Source organism: Centruroides vittatus, unplaced genomic scaffold (assembly GCF_030686945.1).
Source record: "Centruroides vittatus isolate TY-2023 unplaced genomic scaffold, ASM3068694v2 contig_199, whole genome shotgun sequence".
NCBI lineage: Eukaryota > Metazoa > Arthropoda > Arachnida > Scorpiones > Buthidae > Centruroides > Centruroides vittatus.
In genome coordinates this window covers 1,059,415-1,081,530 of record NW_027121224.1, presented here as the reverse complement: position 1 = coordinate 1,081,530, position 22,116 = coordinate 1,059,415, and the positions used below count along the sequence as shown (strand labels likewise).

General features: G+C 32.7%; 1 protein-coding gene across 1 annotated transcript in view; it reads left to right on the top strand.

Annotated features, from left to right (window-relative positions):
- Positions 1–14,779: 14,779 nt before the first annotated feature.
- The window catches only part of Vap33 (VAMP-associated protein 33kDa), a 50,592-nt gene continuing 43,255 nt past the window's right edge, over positions 14,780–22,116 (top strand). Inside the window, exon 1 of the mRNA XM_067264931.1 lies at positions 14,780–14,978. Within this exon, the coding sequence (XP_067121032.1) occupies positions 14,921–14,978 (58 nt within the window). The 5' untranslated portion in view covers positions 14,780–14,920. The remainder of the gene's footprint in view (positions 14,979–22,116) is intronic.

Below are 22,116 nucleotides of genomic sequence, written 5' to 3'. Positions count from 1 at the left end.
AGTGAAAATATCTACTATTACAAGGATGAATCGGTTACCGCTGCTCGATGTGCGGATAGGTCCTACTATATCCACAGCAATCTTTTGGAAAGGTGCCTCAGCCGTCTCGTTTTCTTGGAAAGGAGCCTTTCCTTTGTGTACATTATGCCTCTGGCACCTTTCACACGTCTTAATGACACCTTCGACCTTCTCCCTCAAATTCCGAATATAATAGTGTTTCTCAATGTTAATTATAGTTTTTCGCACGCCCCAATGCCCCGACAGATTGTTTTCGTGAACAGCCTTAATCACTTCCCTAGCAAGATCCTCCCCTACGCATAATTGGCTAACATACTTGTCACGGGACTTCAAGAGGCTTCTTCTATACAGGCATTCGCTTATTACTACATACTGGTGCATATAGCTCCCAATATTTCTATTCCCGGGGCTTCTCAGTAAATCCCTTTTTATGGGGCCAAAAGTTTCATCGCGATCCTGTGATAAACCAATCTCGTATCTATTAGGGATTACAGCCCTTGTAGATTCAACATCGAAGTGATGAACCCCGTTAACGTTCCTCGAAAGGAAGTCCGCTACTTTATTGTCAACGCCTTTCACATGTTGGACTTCTATATGGTAGTCCATAATCTCCATTATCCAACGAGTCAGACGCTTGCTCCCATTTTGAATGTTGCTAAGGAACACAAGGGGTTTATGGTCAGAGAGTATTATCGTTTTTTGGCCTAGAATTAAAAATTTGAAGTGTCTTAAGGCTAAAACAATTGCTAGACATTCTTTCTCAATTGTGGAATAATTGATTTCTGCCCCTTGAAATCTCCTACTAAAATAGCCTATCGGAGCCAGTCCCTTTTCGTGCCGTTGTTCGAGCACCGCAGCTGCCGCGTTGTCAGATGCGTCAGTGTGCAAATAGAATGGTCTATCAAAATCCGGGTGAGCTAGAATTGGTGGGCTTGCTATTGCCTCTTTTAACTTTTCAAAACCTCTCTGACATTCTGGGCTCCATAAAAATCTCTTCCCTTTCTTGGTGAGTTCTGTTAATGGAGCAGCGATATCGGAAAACGACGGGATAAAATTCCGAAAAAATCCAACCACACCGAGAAAACTGCGGACCTCTTTTACACTACGAGGTGTTTCCACTTTCTTGATCGACTCAACATTGTTGGGATCAGGTCGCACACCCTCGCTATTAATAATATGTCCTAAATATCTCACCTCCTTTGCTAATATTTGGCATTTACTCGGATTTAATTTTAGGCCCTCATCCCTTAATGTACTAATTACTCGATCGACAAGCTCAAGATGATCCTCCAAACTTTGTGAAAATAATACAATATCATCTTGAAACACAAAGCAGCTATTTCCGACAAATTTTGCTAAGATCTTCGTCATAATGTATTGGAAAAACCTCCCACTATTCTTCCCACCCTGAGGCATCCTACAAAGTTGGTATTTTCCCCATGGTGTGGAGAACGCAAATATGTGTCTTACCTTGGGATCTAGAGGAATCTGGAAATACCCTGCTTTTAAGTCCAATACCGAGAAATATCTGTTCCCATTAAGTTGGGATAAGATGTCGTCTATTCGAGCCATCGGGAATATTTGGGGTTCTGTTATATCATTAATTTTTCGCAGGTCCAAAGTGATACGAATCTCACCAGAGCTTTTAGGAACAACATGTATAGGAGAGTTCCACTCCGATGAGCTCTCCTCACATATACCTGCTTTTATCAGCTCACTAACTTGCTTCTTAAGGCCAGGTAAGTAACTGTACGGAATTCGGTACTGTCTAACGTTGACCGGACGTTCCGACGTCAGGCTAACAGAGTGCATATGTCTGCTAGTGCCAGATAACTCGGCAATTTCGCTAGCAATAGCGTCCGGATACTTTCTCAAAATATTTATTATTTTCCTCTTAACCGGTTCATCTAGGTGATCCAATCTCCACACCTCTCTTTCTACCTCTGCCACCCCTACCTCACTATTTATATTAATACAAAATCTCCCTTCACGACCTTGCTTATCTGCCTTAACCACTGATTCGATCCCCACCAACAGCCCAGGGTGCTGGCAAATAATGTCCATCCCGATGATCATCTCGTAACCTGCCCTTTCAGGAAACCCAACACTTGGTGTTGTCGTGCATACCTTTTTCCCATCGTGGAAACAGCACTCGATTGCTACGGCCTCATCACTGTTTATGAGTGCTCCCGACATCCCACTAATACATGAATTGTTTGGGACCACCCAATTCCTATTTTCACGCCTGATATATTCAGTCAATTCATTCTTAATTACGGTCCTTTCTGCACCTGTATCTACTAGACCAGCAATTTCACGTCCTAGGATTACACCTCTTACAATCGGTAACCCCCGGTCTGACAAGTGGATCTTTCTGGTCAGTTCTAATTTAACTAACCGGTCATTCGCCTGACCTTTCAAATGACCTCTGACTAGTTTAAACCTCTTCTCTTGTTGCATTTTCTCGAAATATGGCCTATTTCACCACACGTGTAACAACGGCGCTCTTTTCCCCACCTCTCGCGGTTATTGTTCCCCTTCATGTGCTCGAGTAAAGATGCCATGGACTCGGTCAAACTCCTTATTTGAGTCTCCAACTCCTCTACACGCTTACCCAATTGTACTTCCCTTCTCTCCAACCCCCTTTCATGCTCAACATTTGCGCATACCTCACTTATCCCACCTCGTTTGTTGCAGGCCGATTCGATTTCCTCTTCTTCTTCGGCCTTTACTATCGCCTCATCCAAGGTGTCCGGCCGCCTCTGCATCACCTGCCTCCTAATCTCCGCTAGTAGTCCTTTTATAAAGCATTCCTTAACAGCATTGTCGCGAAGCGTCGCTAAATTAGAATTGCGCGTCACCGCTCGTGAAAACAACGACTTAATCCTAATCCCGTATTCGCAAACCCTCTCCCCTCTTCTCTGGGAGATCTTTAATACCTGATCAAACGGGTCCTGTTCTTTTTCTTTACGACCAAAGCACTTTATAAGAGCCCTCCTTATTTCATCATAGCTCATGACGCCCTGGTCCCTTAAATCGAAAAATAAAGACAAGGGCTCACCTTTTAGGCGGGCTTGAACTACGGTGACCTTCACAGTCTCATCCCAGCTTGCCAACGACGCGACGTTCTCGACGGTTTGGAAAAACCTACTCACATCTAAAATATCTCCGGGCAGGTTCGAAAAACATGGGATCATGCCCATAAATCCCGTTACAATAGGCACATTGCCCAATTCCCCTGCCCCTGAAGATCCGCTGGTAATTTGTTCATCCATAGTTTACCGAAACCTTTTGGTTTTACAATAATATAATTTACAATTCCAATGGCTATAATTACAGATATAAGCGGCAGTAGGATGAGGGGTTAATACAAGATGCACGTTTGGTCGGTCCTTTTACAACAAACAACCCGATCAATATCCTGTCGCGGACGCCAATGTTGATTATCCGATGGATCTAAGTCCACGGATGTAATAAGGATGTATGTTAAGGACTCAAGTAATGACCAATTACACGTGCACGAATTTGGCGAAACAACAGTAATTTATTCTAACAGTACAATAACCGCGAGATGCTTCCTAACCCTCAAGTTTACACGATACACGACTTAAAACTAACGAAATTTACAATACTCTATATACATATATACATACACATTTTCCTTCTATACAATAATTGCATATATTAGCCTTCGACGAATCACGGTATTATGTTAAGTAAATGCAACACGATCTCGAGTTCCAAGCGTTCCTTTTCTTTACGTTAATTCACAAAACTAATAGTTCTTTCCGATACCTGAACGTAATTTACGTCACCAGAAGTACGTCCCTCGTTGATACTTCTCAATTACACTACGATGGAAACGGATTGTGCTTCCCGACTGAAAGTGGTCGCCCTTTCTAGACTCCTGTTCTCCCGGTCTAACTCCGACGTCCTTGCTGACCCTTCCTCGGCAACCTTCCTCGACGAATCCAAAAGCAGCCAAAAAGTGTCCTCAATCGTGAGAGTCCCTCAATTTATATTTCCCGCTCTCCGGAAGTCCGCTTCACTTATTGTCCCACTCTGGACCAATCAGAAAGCTTCTCACGTATCCTAAGGTGACATCATAAGAAAATTCCACGCGACACGGTACAAACCAAGAAAACCCGATACATACAAAAAGGAAACCGAGAAATAATTATTAAAAAACAACTTTAAATAACTGTAATAATATAATATTTAAATAATAGCTATCAAATGGATAAAATAAATACTCATTGTTTAAAACAAATATATACAAATATTCATTTCATAAAAAATTAATAAAATGAAGTAATAATAGTAATAATAATAAATTAAATAAACTAATAATAAATATCCTTAAAAATAAGTAGTCAAACTATAATTCATAAGTAGTATAGAAATAGAAGACAAGACACAATATAGGCCCTAAGTAAAAACATATATTTTGGAAATTTTCTAGCTCTTTTTTCTTTTTCTTTGGAGGATGCCAGAGTCCCTTGGCCCCAATCTGGGTGCGCCACTGGTGTTAATCACTACCTGTGTAAGAGAGCTTTTTTTCCTGGCGTATCGTGGGTTCGACGAGATCACAATGAGCGCGGCTTGGTGTAAACAGACGTGGCTTGGTATGTCCAGAACCGGCTTGGGGCCATCGCAATAAAAATCACTTTGCTTCTTCTTGGCGGATCAGATACCAGATCGTATGACATCACGCATTACATCCTGTCAAGCTCAGTTTAGAATGAAAGCGCGTGTTAATTGTTGACGATTTGAAAATATGTACATATTATCATCGTATATTCAGATTTAAGATTAATTATAAAAATATTTTTACATAAATATAGTATAATAAATATAATAATATAGGAGCCTAATAATAATAAATATTTGATATTTTTAAGAAAAATAAAAATGGATTAGAATTCTATTTTAATAATAAAAAGGTGGTTATTTAGAAGAAAACATTGTACACCTTTAAATTAAATGAAAATTTATTAAGTATCAACACTGATTCGTTTAATTCAATATACATTCCCAAAAAAACACTTCAGCTATTTAACTACCTGTCGATAGCTTCCTTTTACAATTGGTTTTCTGTCATTTTGCACTTTTATATAATTCTTGTGAAAAATATTAGATATTAGTAACCGAACGACGGAAAGACAGCTCTCTAAAATCATTGTTTGTTACTGTACGAGAGAGAAAGCGTTTTTCGTTTATACAAGTACCACAGCATAATTAGACAGTAAGAATTCTGCGATACTGAATACGGACCCAGACTATACGTGTAATTTTAATCCGCAGAACTGTCGAAGACCGTGAACGTCGGTGCTTCTGAGTGGCCGTTTCACCCTCATTTTTTCGCACAAGTCTAGTCTATTCGCTAATTTAGAGGCAAATGGAGTGCCTGCAAACGAAATTTTAGACATGGCATCAATAGTAAGTAGTGATATAATATAAACGTAAATATCTAAGAATGAGTGTAAAATTGAATACTTATAAATAAGGTGTCTTAAAAAAGTGCAGTTTGTTCATCCAGTTATGTTCAACATAGTGAACGATGTGCTTTCAAGACTGTTGTTCCATTAACATTTTGATGGATTTGACGTACTATCGTTGGTTTTCGAATTTTTTTCCTCTGCGGGATATTGACAGCTTTAATTTGCTCTCGTCAAATAAATACAATATTCGACAGGTAATTTAAGAAATATGTGAAAATGGTTTCAACAAAATATTTTTGCGCAATATTTTTCAAAGGAAGAAGCTATCGCAAGTGACTGTTATTCAATTGGTGTTCTCAAGTCTTTTTATTATAATTTGCTACTGCTACAAGTAGTCAACTCTCTATACGTCCTATATGAAAGAAAGTCAAAGGCTCTACCAATCAACGACAGGACTATTGATTCAGAAGTTAGTGGCGCTGAGATCACCTCGCCTCATTAGACGTAACGACAAGAATCATCGATTACGTTGCTATTTAAATTAGATTTCAACGCCCCCTGCGGAAAAGTTACTAATACCGTTTTCGGTACGCGCCTCAGTTGAATTTAAATCAATCAATAAAAACTGAGTTAATTGACACTCACGTAATATAAACGACATCTAAGAATTCGTGTTTAAGATGCTTAAATAAACTTTGTCTCTAAAATAAAATTTGATGTAACTTTTAGAGTTTATTATTTTTTTTTTTTCGAAATATTTAATTATTGGTCATTCTATAATCATGAGTTAGTAAGTGTGTTCGCCGGTGTTCTAAATCACATGAAATTATCGTGAAACAGACGTAGTTTACAGAAGATAATGTGATCATAACTGCCAAAGTCCATTTGTGGGAAGACTATTCTCGCAATTTTTTTTTTTTTTTTTCTGTTCGATCCGATACCAGAATTGTCTTTAAATACCGAGCAAATATCGAAACAAGAAGATGGATTCGAAATATACTCATAACGACAGGAAAATATCGATACTGTGCTTATACCAGTAGTATTGCAATGCCACTATTTCACCATATAAAATTATTGCATCTAACTAAATTTGTGACTGATAAATTACATTTTTGGTTTTTCCATATATTGGTTGTAATAAAAACGAAAAACTATAAAATACTACAGCAAATCTTTATATATACAATATAGATAAAATGAGTGATTTATTCATTAAGATAATTTACTGAGTCAGTTGATAAGGAAAATTGCTTATATATATATGCCTACTGTACCATGTTGATATATTTCAAGCAGTATTTGCTTTTTATGTTTACCCATTCGCATCTTATTACGATGGTAAATAAACATACAACTATATATCAGTATTTAAAAATGAGAAAATATATCTGTATTAATAATAATTTATATTATTTATTTACCTATACCAGTATTCATAATTATAATAAGTAAATCAGCTAAAATTATTCGGTTATCTAACCGAATCTCGTTTATAACAAAGGAATTAACACCTATCTTGTGTATCAAATTGATTGTAACAGAGATAGACGATTATAGTGTTGTATACCGTATCGTCATTCTTTCTGAGTTGCTTAGATAAAACAGACTAAATCGATTCATCAACATACGTTGCTGACTCAACTCAATGAATCAGCTCTATTCGCGAGTTACTCATCTGGTACACGTTTGTTTAAAATATAATAACTATCCAGGATTTTTACCAAATATTTTTCTATTTTACAGAGAAGATTTAATTTCGTAAAATAATGTAAAAATATTTTCATTCGAAGCTATCTCATAAAATTAATGTATTTTAAGGTTTTTTTTTTTTTTCTTCTTTCTTTTGGTTCCTGTTTGTGATTGAAAATGTAGTTTTATACTAAATATGAAATACCAAATATATATACAAATTTTAAATTTTGTTAGGGCGTCAGACTGCCATTCTGAAAGACCTGGGGTGCATATACTTTTGGAATCAAACTGATCCAAGATCACTTCAATCGTTCAAATCGTGTATACAAAGGAACTACTGCGATCCGATCAATCTCTGTTTGCGTATACAAACGCCATCCAGGATCAACTGGTTCGCGATCAAACTAATCCGAGCGGAGAGTAGGATCGTTTGGATCGGATAAAAGAGATTAAAGATGGCGGTTTCCATTGCTAAAGTTAAGCGTACAGTAAATAACGAAGAAACACGTTTAATTGTTGACAAGGAAACTTATTTAAAACTTATAAATGATAAGTAAAAACATCATTATTAAAATATCCGATAAACTGAGATGAAAAAATAAGTATTTAGAGAATTTTGCTAGATTGTACAGCAAGAATGTATGGCGTGCACTTTCATCTTTTCTGCAAGTTTTATTTTTTAATTTTGTGAAATTTTTATTTAAATTTTATTTTGTGGAAAACAATTTTATTCACAGAGTAATACGATTTAAAAATTCGTATGAATGAGCACAAACAATTTTGTCAAATAAACGATAATTCATAACAGCGTATGTCGTTTAGTACTAACTATTGTTTTAATATCGAGGGATAAAATGGATTATTTTAATTCAATTAATTGATCCTTGTTAGTTAACATATGCAGAATTTCAAAGATATTATATGTATATTTTTAAAATTCAGCATACGTTAACTAACAAGCAGAGACTATTATTAACTAACCAATATTTGCCGCCATCTTCGATCCTACTTGTATACTTTCTGCCATGACAGAAGCTATCTGTATCACGTGACAAAGACTGATCCGATTTTACAGATCGATCCATACAAAACGAAAAGTATATGCACCCCTGGAACCGTACCCGAATCAGAAACTCAGAAATTTTTCAAGAATGGTCTGTAATCAATCGTGATCAAGATCATATCGTTTTTTTTTTTACCAGGCCAGATGGTGTGGCACTGGTATAATAGTTGCACACACGTTACATCATTTGCTTCAATTTTTATATTCACGTTCGATAGTGGTATCCCTTTTTTTTAAAAAATATCCTCCCGCCCTGTGGGCACTAAAGGGCCTCCATTAGCAAGCCCATTAATAGTTCGGTCATGCCCACAATGGGGAGGCCGGGTGATGAGGGACGGGGCCCGACATATCCGGACGGACCACCACGAAAAATTTCTGGGGATTTATCGACCCATCTGAATCCGAACCCGGATCCCCACAGAACGAATGGGTAGCCTATACAATAGTATCAGTGGCGAATCCAGAAGAACCCAAAAAGAGACTAACTCAAATATTAAAAATATTTGAATAATTATAAGCAAGCCTATCTTTCATTAATATATGCAAGACGATTTATTGCGGAATATCGGATAAACTATAGTTGCCATTTTAAATCTGGCAAATATGGTTTATCGTTTGAAGTTTGAACAAAAAAGTTTTAATTTTTTATGTTAATGGCTTATGTATCATCCCCTGTCTCCAGATATACTAAGAGAACTAAAAGACACTAATGAATCCTATGGAAAGGCTCCCCACACCATTATAGCATCATAACGGTCTTGAGGAGAACCAACCTGACAGATTGGATCCTTGGTTTCATGTTGTTAATGCCACACTCACATCCTTCCATTAGTCGGATGGGTCGAAAAGCCCCAGAAATTTTTCGACGATGGTCCTTTCGGATATGTTGGTCCCGTTCTCATTACCTGGCAGCTACATCGTGGGCGTAGCCAAACACTTAATGGACCTGTTAAAAAGGATCTCTTAGCGCTCATAGGGCGGAAAGAGTTTTATAAAAGTAAAACACTTAAAGAACTTACTGAGACAAGAAAGGCATAAGGAATTTATCCAATTACAGTATAAAAACTATTTTTCTACCTAGTACAATTAAAGTTTGTAATTGTGAATTAGCTGTAATCTGTAAGCAAGAAACTGTCTTCCCGTTATTAGGCTTTTTCCCCTCAACAATTATAAAAAAGTATAAAATGACAAACAAAAAGCAAATTGTAAAAGGAAACTATCGACAATAGATAAATAGCCGATGCTTTTTTGTAAGTGTTTATTGAATTAAATATAACCAGTTGATACTTTATAAATTTTCATTTAATTTAAGCGTGTTCAATGTTTTCTTCTAAATAACCACTTTTTTTATTATTAAAAATAGAATGCTAATCCATTTTTACTTTGTTCAGAAGTAGGGAAAAGTGGTGCAAGATTGCAAGATGGGGCCATGGGGTAAGACGAAGACGTTTGTCTATTCCTGGTTAACGCGCTTTCATCTAGCTGTTATTTGGGGAACAAATGTCAACCTCAAAAGAGATCACGGGACAAGAGAACGTCCGAATCGCTCTCTTTGTTTGGAAGTAAGACAGTTTTCCATGTTTCAGCAATACTTCATCTAATTTTACGCCCGCTACAAAGTTTCTACAAAATAAGTATTATTGTAAACTTTTACATTGCCTTTTAGATAAAGATATTATGGTATTCGAAGTAACCTTTATGACTGAAATTGTTTAGTTTGAAATAAAGTTGACCCGTGTTTGCAGTCAGTATGAAAAGTGCACGTTGGGGCAAGATGGGGTACCCCATCTTGCCCAAGGTTGGCCACGAATTCTGCTATTGGCTAGAGGCACTGCAATATAGTGCAGTGAACTAGTTTTAAATTCGTTGTCATTGATAATTCTATATCACCTTTTCGAATATATAAAATAATAATTTTAAAAATGATTTTTTTTTTATAGAAAATGAAATATTCAACTTTTAAATCAGATCTAACTGTAATAAATTTATACAGTATATACTGTATTACTTTATTATTTATGTTTTTACGTTTTATTTTATTTATGAAAACATTTTTTAAATTTAAATACTATCTTAACAAGAAATAAAATGTGAGATAACAATAGAAATAAAAATTTTTTTCCACAAAAAAAATATCGTCTGCTTACAAAATAGCGAAACTGAGCATGCGCGAAGTGACTATCGTCTGGTAAAGTAAATACGAGTAAGTTCAAACTTTTATATTTATTTATTCGGAAAATAATAATAAATGTAGCCGTTGTGATAAATGGGCACACTGTTCTTGTGCCAATATCGAAGAAAACGACAGTTTAACCATTTTAATTTGTCTTTCTCGTATATAAAAATAATATCCCCATCTTATCCCGTGGGTGGGGCAAGATGGTGCATTTACATATAATTTTAAAATATTAAATTTTCTTGTTTTTAAAAACGTTTTTCAAAAATTAAATTTTGTATTATATATTACCAAATGTTGTAGTTGCTGAGAATAAAAAAATTATTGTTCTCATTAAAGTGGTTGCCATCTTATGACTTTTCAAACCTTAACGTCCTCATCCTGCCCCACCTTCCCCTATCAAATATTTATTATAGTATATTTATGTAAAAATATAATTAATTTTAAATCTGAATATACGATAATAATATGCACACATTTTCAAATTGTCAACAATTAACACGCGCTTTCATTCTAAACTGAGCTTGACAGGGTGTAATGCGCGACGTCATACGATTTAGTATCTGGACTGGTAATAAAGAACAAAGTGATCTTTATCGCAATGGCTCCGGCCTGATCCATAATGGGATCGGCCAACATGGACGAAGGATGAGAACAATATTCCTGCTCATAACATTCTTTATAAATTTTAAGATTTTGACTAAATACATATCCGCTCAACAGAATTGCATGATAGACTAACTTCTTCTATGAGATCATTGTTTCGAATAAGAAAATTTAAGCATATTATTAAACAATTTTATAATTTAAAAAATATTATTTAATGTAACATTTTGGAAAATGTTATGATTTAAAATAAATGTCGAAACTATTAATTTAAAATTTCAGGAAAGAAAAGATTTGTTGTAGTAATATTCAAACAAAAACATCTGAGATGTAAAAAAAATTGTTACGAGTAAAAAATTATGACAATTTGAATGACAGTCAAATTTTTTTCTTATGAGTTTTTCTTTTAAAGATAAACTTGGTGCTGCGAAGCGGTGCCCACAAAATTTTTACTTGTATTAGTGTATTTTATATTTTACTTCGAAACGCCAAGCTTATTTTTACCAAAGAAAGATTCATTTAAAAAAAGTTTGACTGTCATTCAAATTGTCATAACTTTTTACTTGAAATAATTTTTTTACATGCTAGACGTTTTTGTTTAGATATCAATTATTTTTTGGTTAATGATTGAATGATTGTGTTATTACACATGACGATGACATACGCGGTTGGCGCTCGGCGACGCGACGGCAGTGACCGAACGCTTTCAATACGCCATTAGTAAAAGCGTTATAAAAAGTTTTAATTGACATAAATTTGAGCTTTTATTATTACGGATAAAATTTTGAATGGAAATCGTTCGTTTTCATGCAATTTTAATCTTACAAGCGTAAAATTAAGCAAAAAGTAAAATATTTCTACGAAGAACCCCCGGACTTTGACCTAAAGACCCGAAAGTTTTGCCACTTCGTTATGAAAAAGACTTAAATTTAAAATTTGAGCTTTCTAGACCCAGTAGTTTTTATCTAGGAGTGTCTATAGTATCGGATGAAGAAAAGAAAAAGAAACTTTTGGCGATTTATATACTTTTTAATTACTTTTATTTCGGCAACATCTTTATGGAAAAACGTGAAAAATTACATACTACTTAAAAAACAAGTATCTTTCGAAAGAGATATTCAGAGTTACTTTTTTTTTAACTCTTTCTGCTCTATGGGTACTAAAAGGGCCTCTTTTAGCAAGCCCATTATGGGTTCGGCCAGGCCCACAATGGAGCGGCCGAGTGGTGAGAGATAGGAGCCAACATATCCGGTCGGATCAACCCCCGAAAAATTCCTGATGCTTTTTCGACCCGTCTGGATTCGATCCCGGATCCACCAGAGTGGTAGGCTGCCACCTTGACCGCTCGGCCATCCCGCCGTCTATTCAGAGTTATTATAGGCATTTGTGGACAGAGATATTGTCCTCCGAAAATCGATAATTCTAATTCTTGTCAGTGACTTTTTCATTTGGCATGGAGTAATTGCCGTGACTCTCGATAAATTCATTATCTGAGAATATTCAAGTTTTTTTTTTTTTTTTTTGTATGATTTGCCAACCTTGAATTTAATTTTTTAAAAATCAAATTCAAGGTTGATAATGAACAGGACCGACATATTCAGGATGGACCAACTCCCGAAAATTTCCTAGAAATTTTTCAACCCAGTCGGTTTCTTTTATTTTATTTTATTTTATTATTATTATTTTTTTTTTTTTTTGGCGTTTTCGGGTTCTCCAGAGCAGTAGGTTGGTATCTTAGCCGTTCGACCACTGAACCATCAATATGAAGTACAGTTTCTAGAAAGATAGCTTTATGGAAACGTAAATTAAAAATGTAATCATAAATGCTATGTCTATATATTTAAACAAATATATATTTGCGAGGTTGAGTCCGAAGTTTTAAACGCGAATCGTGTACGTCGGACGTTCGGCGCCGCTTTCCTGTAAGCCTAGAAGTTTGACAATGGTGTTTGGAATGTCGAGCATGATTCCACTGACTTTCCAAACACCATTGTCAAACTTCTAGGCTTACAGGAAAGCGGCGCCGAACGTCCGACGTACACGTTTCCGCGTTTAAAACTTCGGTCTCAACCTCGCTATTATTTTTATATCAATATATAATTATATATCATTATCTAATTTGAAATGATTATTTTATTAAAATTTTAATGTTGGAAACTAAGCACTTAAGATAAAAGTGAATTACCGGTATCAGAATATTGTAAAATGCGATCATTATTATATATAGTAAGATAAAATCTTAATCATAAAGTAATTTGATTTTATTTCTATAAATATAAAATGTTTGAAAATGAATATATAAATAAATAAATATACTATTATAGCTTTCACTTTTATGTGAAGAGCATCATTCTTTATGTAAATTATATATCCGAACGGAACCACCCCCCGCAAAATTCCCGTGGATTATTCGACCCGTTAGGATTCGATCGCGGGTCCCCCAGAGCGGTAGACTGCCACCTTGACCGCTCGGCCATCTGACCTAAATTCCCATTATCGTCCATTCATCTGTTGTTGTCTGTCCTTTCTTAATCTCGAGACCAGATATAGAAAGTGTAGGAGCATGACACCCCAATTAACTATATACTAATTTTTGATCTACACCGGAAATCACGTTATTTCAATTCAAAAATTTCCCCTTGAAAGGGGTTAGATAGATGACCGGCACGACTCCATTGCTAACGAAAAAGTATGATGTACAGGGACAAGACACTACGGTACTAATTTGAGGTGGAGAGCATATATTTTAAATTAAATACATTTAAAATATGATTAAAAATTGCATCCCAGCATTGTGACGATGTTATGAGAACATAGATTTGTGCTCTGCAATTCTGGAGTGATAAGAGTCATGAATATGGAAGAAACGAAAGAGATATTTATGGATAGACAGAAATGATGTAAGGTTGTCAAATATGGATCTAGTACACGATTTCAGCAGGTTACAAGTGAAAGCGTTCCTGGTGTTCTGTGCTTTGCCTAAATGACGTTCTTCAGAGGACTGAAGCTTGCAGGGTGTTGTGTACAGGAAATCAATTTTTCTCTTGACCATCCCTTTAAGGAATGCTGTAACGGTATAGTATAATTCAGCATAGTAATTCTGGAAGTTATACTAATCCTCACTAAAAATGACAAGTCATAAATCCAATATTGTAGAAGCCAGATAATTTTCTTCTCAAGCGAGTACATTAAATAATTTTACAATAAATGGCATTTTGTATCATATATTTAAATTTTGAGTAAATATTGTCCTTCTACTCTCCTTTACAAAATTTGCGTCCCTAGAACAGTCCTGGAAATGGTATCATTTGCTTTTTGTTTGATCAATGCAAAACTTTCGAATTATTTAAAATACATTCTTATTTCAGAATTGTTTTTTAAACATTTCATCAAAAATGCAAACTCTAAAGAAAACATATTGACATTCCACTTATTTCAATTTATTTCGAATGGAACCATTTAAAATTTCACTTTAAATGAAAAATTAATTTCATAATTTATTTTTAAGGATAATACTGATGATAAAAAAGTGTCGCAAGCATAAACGATTAAGAAATATTAAACGAAAATAGGTGAATAACCTCAACTTTATCTTGTGAGAAATTTTGCCGAAACCAAATTTGAAATAATCCATAATAAATAAAAATACAATTTCTCAATTCAACAGTAGAATGCCCATTGATTAAAATGACCAAAATCATGGAAACGCTTGGGTAAATCAAGAAAATAGAATAAAAAAAAAATTTTTAGTTCCGCTTTCCGTTGATTGATGGCACGACAATCGATCATGCGCAGAATAAGATTGCAACCAGCTAAAGAGTTTGTCGGGGTTGGTTGATAGTCTCTGTGAGCGAATATTGTAGATCATAATTGACTGAATTAGACAGACAGTTTTTATATACTGTGATCTTAAATTTAACAATGGCTAAACAAGAGCAGGTCTTGTACCTAGAACCTCAAACGGAGCTTCATTTTAGAGGTAAATTAACATTCAATGGATGTTAGCCATCTTGAGGCGTAGTCCTACCGGTTAGGCTTAACTATTTTGAAGATTTCAAAAAATAAGATTTTAGCGAATATAAAAATAAATCTAATATTTATTTAATAGAAAAATTAGAAAATTCATTTACCTATCATTCCATTTATATATATATTTATCGCTTTTAAAATTTAATGGAAAATAAGATTTAAAATTTGTATGTAATTAGTCTCAGCGTATTTCTTTTCTCCAATTTCTCTAATAAATAAAGATTTAAAAATACTAAATTTAAAATTAAGAATGTAATTCCCTTTAATTTTCTTATTTTAACTAATTTTAAACTGTGTAATATATTAATCGAGTTAAAATATATAAAAATATTTCCTGATTGATAATCGCATTATTTATTTATTTATTTATTTGTTAAATGTATAAAATATGCTCTTGTCTGATTCTTCTGATTTGATTAGCATCAAGCCATTTGATTAATTAGATTTTTTTTTTCTTTTTGCTTTTTGTAAGATTGATTTATTCACAAATTACTTTGGCAGAAATTGCTTATCATGCTCTATGTATAGATTACCTCATTAATTGCTATTTCTAATATGAGATTTTTAAAGGAAATTTGGGTTATAACACATGATAAAAAGAAAATAAAAATTTTTTTAATCATTTTGCTATTTTCGTCATTAAATTATATGTGTGATTTAGTTTATTTACTGTAATGATCGTCTGCTCGTCTTTGATTTTGAGAAGTATCGGCAAATAATTTTTTTGGAATATTGTCTCTCTACTCTTAGATTTGGATGATGATTCTAATACAATGATGAATATTTATGTAATTTTAATACAGAAATTTTCATAAAATATTTTACATGGTGACATGTTAATTAATTGAAATATGTAGATTAGTACTGTGTTGTTCATCATTTGGATTATGGATGATTGAAATAAGTATATATAATTCATATAGATTTTTTCTCATTTGTTTTTAATATATATTTATTTGTTAAGTAAATGGAAAAAAAATTTAAGCATGCAATTCAGTGTTTCTAAAATAAGCTTTAAAGAGTATTTGTCTGGATTTTTGTCATGTCTTTTGTGAAAATTCTGAAAATAACAAAAGTAAATGCATAATAAGCCATTGACTTTTATTATAGATATATTAATAGTGAAATTTAGTTAGTGGGCTTCTTCATTACTCAAATAGTTATATTTATTTCCTTTTGTAACTATAAGAAAAAGATTCATTAGTGCAAGTCTTCTTTTTTCTTTTTAATTTTAGAATATGCCATCAAATTTTGTAATTTGTTTAAAACTTCATGGAATTACTTTATCAGTTTGATTTTTTTTCTTTTCCAATAAATTTTATTACTAAATTTTATATTGTGTTTTAATTCTATAAATATGTTTAGAATTAAAATTATAAGCTTTGTTTTCTGATTTAATTAATATATGCCCTTTAAACAAAAATTGTATAAAGGGCATATATTAAGTAGTTAGCAGTCTAGCTAACTTATTAATACATTAATCACTAATAATTAGAACCAGCCATTTGATACAAATAATTTACATATTTAATAATTGGATATATTTAGATATATCAAGCTACTAAAAAAAACCTTAATGTATTTTAAAAAATTTCCTAAAATAAAGATTTCAGGTAAGATTACTATAAAAAAAAAAAACTAATGAAGAAAAATAGAGGTATTATTCTTCTGGTTATGTTAAGTCCAAAACTGTTAGTGGTCACTAACAAAAATTATATATATGTACACATTTTTCATAAAACCTATAAAAAAAAATTATTGTTTTGTGCCAATATAAACAAATTTGTTTTTGTTAGGTTTCTAAAAATTAAAACACTATAAAATATTCTTGTACTGTAAAAATCAATTCTTCAAATAAACAGCATATCTATTCATGCTACTCAATTTGAGTTCAATATTGCTAACATTATAATTTTATAATTATCTCTTCATAAAGAAAAGAAAAAATAGTTATATATATAATTTATAAAATCATACAAATATAATGCTTGAATACAACATAAAAATTACATATATTTATAGATCATTTATGATAGTAAACAGAATTCAAATTTGATACTATATAATTTATTAATTTTATTAAATAATACAGTTTTTAAATTTATTATTTAAAATTAATCATACTTCAAGTATTGAAAATTGTTAAATACATGTATTTCTAGTACTATTGATATATTTTTGTTGTATTGTTATATGTTAGACAAATGAAAGAATGTTCAAATTACAATAAAACATGGATGACAAACTATGACATGCATGCTATATAGTTTACATTTCTATATATGCCCAAAGTGGCACACTGAAGATTTTGTCTAGCTCATATATCACTTGATTTTGTTTGTGTTTTACTGTATTATAATAATAATAAATAATTTTACTAATCTCTCTTTAATGTTATATACTACAAAATCAGTTTAACAAAGTCATTCCAATGAAATAAAATAAAACAAGACCTTACTATATATAAAATGAAATTAAATCACATATTAATGTCATATAAATGACATTAATATGTGATTTAATTTCACTTTATATATAGTAAGGTCTTGTTTTATGTGATTTGCATGTGAACATGAAACCATCACAAACACAGTTTTATGTTTTTATGAATGGTTAGGTTAGCTCATTCTTAATGGCACTAAATTCAGCAAACTGCCTCTTCAACTTCTGATTTCTGAACATGAAGAAATACTGAATACTGTTCATTGTGGCAAATACTTTGGTTTGCATGTATTTTTCTCAAGCATTGTACTCAATATGATGTAATGAAATTTTGTTCTGTATATTCAGAAATTTTAGAGTAAAATGTTATTAATTATCGTAAGAACCACAAGTAAAATATTTTAAGTGCATTTTAATGTTTTTCTGTTAATAGTCTAGGCAATCACCTGGGACTTGGGGTGGAGCATAAATTTAGTGTTTTATTTTGTTATACATGCTGACAAAAACCTCTGCTTAAAAAAAGAAAAAAAAAAACACTATTAAGTTAAACTGAATTTATAACCACAACTAAAATTTTTTAATTTATTTTAATCAATTAAAGTATATTTACTTCATTTCTTTAAAAATAGTTGTTGTAATTCTAAAATTTTGAGTGCAAAAATGTTTTTAGTATGTAAATATGCCTTACTCTAAAAGATTTGCTATCCCTGGGATATAGAATTTACAGTAGAAATCAAGTATAACGGTTATAATGGTCTTAAACTCTTTCAATTGATTATTCATATTAATACAGTATTTAGTTTATATTTGTTAAACCCTGTTTTTTATAACAGTTCAAAATTAATAAAATTAATGCTAGTTTATTTAGTTTTGTTATTTTAATGCCTAATATTAGAAAATTCTTAAATAAAATTTTTAAATTAAAAACATTGCAACAGAAAATTCATAGAAAAGAAACACAAATGTTGCAATTTTCTGTATTGTAATTTATATTTTTATCAGCTATAAAGATATTAAATGACATTATATCCTATTAATGTATTGATCATTAATTATGATAAATATTAATTATATTATTTTGATAAAAACAACTTCAATCAAGAAATAACCTATTAATTATCTTAAATACTTTTAAATCTAATAGCATGAAGATTGGCATTGAAAATCTCATTGATATGATTTTAAAGTGTTTCTGTAATATTAAACACTTTTATAAAAGACAAATAATTTCTTTCTTCAATAAATAATTAGTTATTTAAAAATTCTTAAATTTATTCTATAAATTTAATATCTTCTTAACCTATTTATTTATATACTATTTTAACTATTTTGTTGTTATAATTTGTAAATTTAAAATTTTACAAATTATAACAACATTCTTGTCGATAAAAATTTAAGAATAGTTTTTACTATTCAGAAATTGTAAACATGTATATAATGATTGTTTTTTTTAATTGGTCATTTTTTTGTATTTATAATAAACCTTCAATTAATATTTATGCTGGTAAATTGAAAATAGCTTTGTAACTATAATTTTTGAAGTTTCTAAAAATTTGAAATTATTGTCTGAAGATTTTTTTTTTTTTTTAAAGATCAAATCTAGAGATTGAATACTGTTGTTAATTTTTTAAATAGAATTTCTTATACTAATTAATTTTATAGATGTGTATTAGATAAGGATGTATAGGTAGGTAATAATTATATTAAACATTATACAGTGATTATATATATATATGTGTGTGTGTGTGTGTGTGTGTGTAGCTCCACAGAAACATGGGACTGCCAGGTGGCGTCAAGTTGAACAGTGCTTTGTCTTTGTTCCGGCTCTAATTTTATAATTTATTTATTTTTTCCATTTCTTTAAAACATTTGGTTGTCTTATTTTTGCTTTTTGGCCTTTGGTGCATGTGAGTATTAAAAATTTGTATTGTTTTGTTGCTAGTCAACCTTGAACTCATGCACATGGTTTAGTGTGATAGCTAAGTCTAATCTGCAGCACGATGCCGGGGCCCAAATCTAAAGCTACCCTAGAAAATGTCTCTGCAGCCTTTGAAGAAATATTGAAACTAGGATTTACAGAAGCCATCAACCAACTTAAAAGTATTTATCAGCCCATAGTGAATAAACGCCCAGTCAACCAACAAGAAAGCTACACAATGGATCAACTAATACAAAGGATAACTGACATCCACTTATGTTGTTTAGATAATACAATGTGGTACAAGAAGAAATAGTTAAACTGCAAGATGATAAAATACATTATCAATCACAACTGAAATCATATGCAAATGCTGTTAAAGCTTCAAGATTTAAAGTCTATAACCAGCCTGGTCAAGCACAAAAAAAGGAGACATTACTGTTAACTCCAGGGATTAAAAACTCGCAAGTGGACAAAAATACAGTCGGAAGTCATTTAGAATCTGTTCTAAAACCAGCTGCCAATGGTATCAGGATTGACTCCTGTCTGGTGCAAAAAGATGGGAAAGTCAACCTCTAAATATCCAACACTGCCAGTGTTGATAAAATTATTAATCTTATCAACAACAATGATGACTCTGAATTCAAATTTTCGGCAAGAAAGAAAACTAAAAGAAAGCCCTTAGTTCAAATACACCGTGTGTGCTCTAACCTAAATAAAGAGGAGTTGCTTAACACTGTCACTGCACAGAATGATAACTTAAAAAAAATACTAGAAGAAAAAGATCAGATACTACAACCACTATTTACATTCAGATACAAGGCAGACTCTGCTCAGGAAAAAACATGGGTTTTATTGACCCACACCACAAGTTCATCAAAATTTACTAAAAAACAGAAGAGTGTATATAGGATTTAGATCTCATCAAGTCTTCAATTACTTAGGAATCAAAAAATGCTACAACTGCTGTAAATTTGGTCACATTGCTTCAAAATGCATACTGGAACAACCAGCCTGCTCACATTGTGATATTGAGGGTCATAGCTATAGAATGTGTGTGGAAAAGACCAAGTCTTCTGTTATTAAGTGCATTAATTGTATCAGATGGGCTAAACGTCTAAAAATAAACATTCAAAATGTTTCTCACAAAGCCATGGACGCAGAATGTCCTGTATACTTAAAAGTTAAATCAAAACTGATTGAAAACACAGACTATGGAGAGGCCATATACTAAGAAACATGTTAAAATTGTTCAATTTAATGTCAATCACTCCAAAGCAGTCACAGGAAATCTGGCAAAATTTTTAATAGATAATGACTTAGCGTTGGTGCACAAGAATAGTGACACAACTCAAAAATTTCCAATTTCGAGTTTATTGTAGAAATGTATAGCAAACTCTCCATATTTTTATGTGGAAGAACTAACACTAATATTTATTTCCAAAATAGATTTGAAAATTTTAAAAATCAAAGATCATGACAAAGCCTTACACGAACAAGAAACTTTTAAGTGGCTGTTCTGGAGGAACTATTTTTTTGAGTTGTGTCACTATTCTTGTGCACCAACGATAGACATTTCTCTATTACAGGATCCCTATGTATACAATACCAAAATTGTGGTTGTGGCTTTCCTAGGGGTTTCAAGATTATCTCTGCAGCTGTCCCCAATCCCCTAGCTTGCATTATTATATGCAACCCAAATATCCCCATATTGCAGCTAACCCAGCTATGTAATGACATATTTCGCCCAAAATATGTTAAAAGGTACAGATACCCCCACATACCTCCATCTATCAAGCTGAAGAAGATGCTGTCTACCCAGCTGTTCAGTGGGCCATTTCACTACCTAACAAAACTCTTTCTAAATATCTACATACACTCTTTCTATCAACATTTACAGTGACTCAGTCTGTCTTAAAAGCCCTATTAAATTCCAATTGCAATAGCAACAAACTCACATATATCCAGCACCATATTAAAAATCATGTTAATAAGATACAGTGATACCTCTGTTTTCGTCGATAATCCTTCTGAAAACAATCGGCGAAATCCGAAACTGATGAAAACCGAGGCAGTTATTTCCATGTGAATCAATGTAAATCCAATTAATTCGTTCTAGACACTCCAAAATACATACTAAAAACACATTTTATAGAGAATTAATATAATGTTAAATACTAAATAAGAAATTAATATAAAAGACTAATTATCATAAAGATAAAGGCATTGAGGTAAAAGATGAGATAATTAGCATTAAGATAAAAGCAATGGATTGTTTGGGTAGACACACGGGTTAATGTCTTGTCTTGTAGAAGTTAGTTGGACATGAGCTTCTAGCCTATATTGTCACATAGTAAAGTGTGATGTAATTGTCATGTAATAGTAGTTGTGTGCATTTATGATGGTTGTATCACAGGGAATAATGCTTTCCGGGAGGTCCATTTAAGGTACCTCGTAACTGGCCCCTATTCAGGCATTACAGACGTGGAGAAAACCTGGAAAACTTCACGTAGCCAGCCTGTCATGGCAAAGTGTGAACTCATGACTGAACTCCCAGTGTTCGGGGAATGGAATCGTTGGCCAGTGGTGGGCCATCGCGGGATAATGCTCACACAATGAGAAATAACACCACACTGAGCCAGAAAACGCATGGGTCACTTTTTATCATCACAAAATTAGCAGCAAGGTCACTTGAGCACGCTGACGAAATCCGAGGCAATCAACGAAA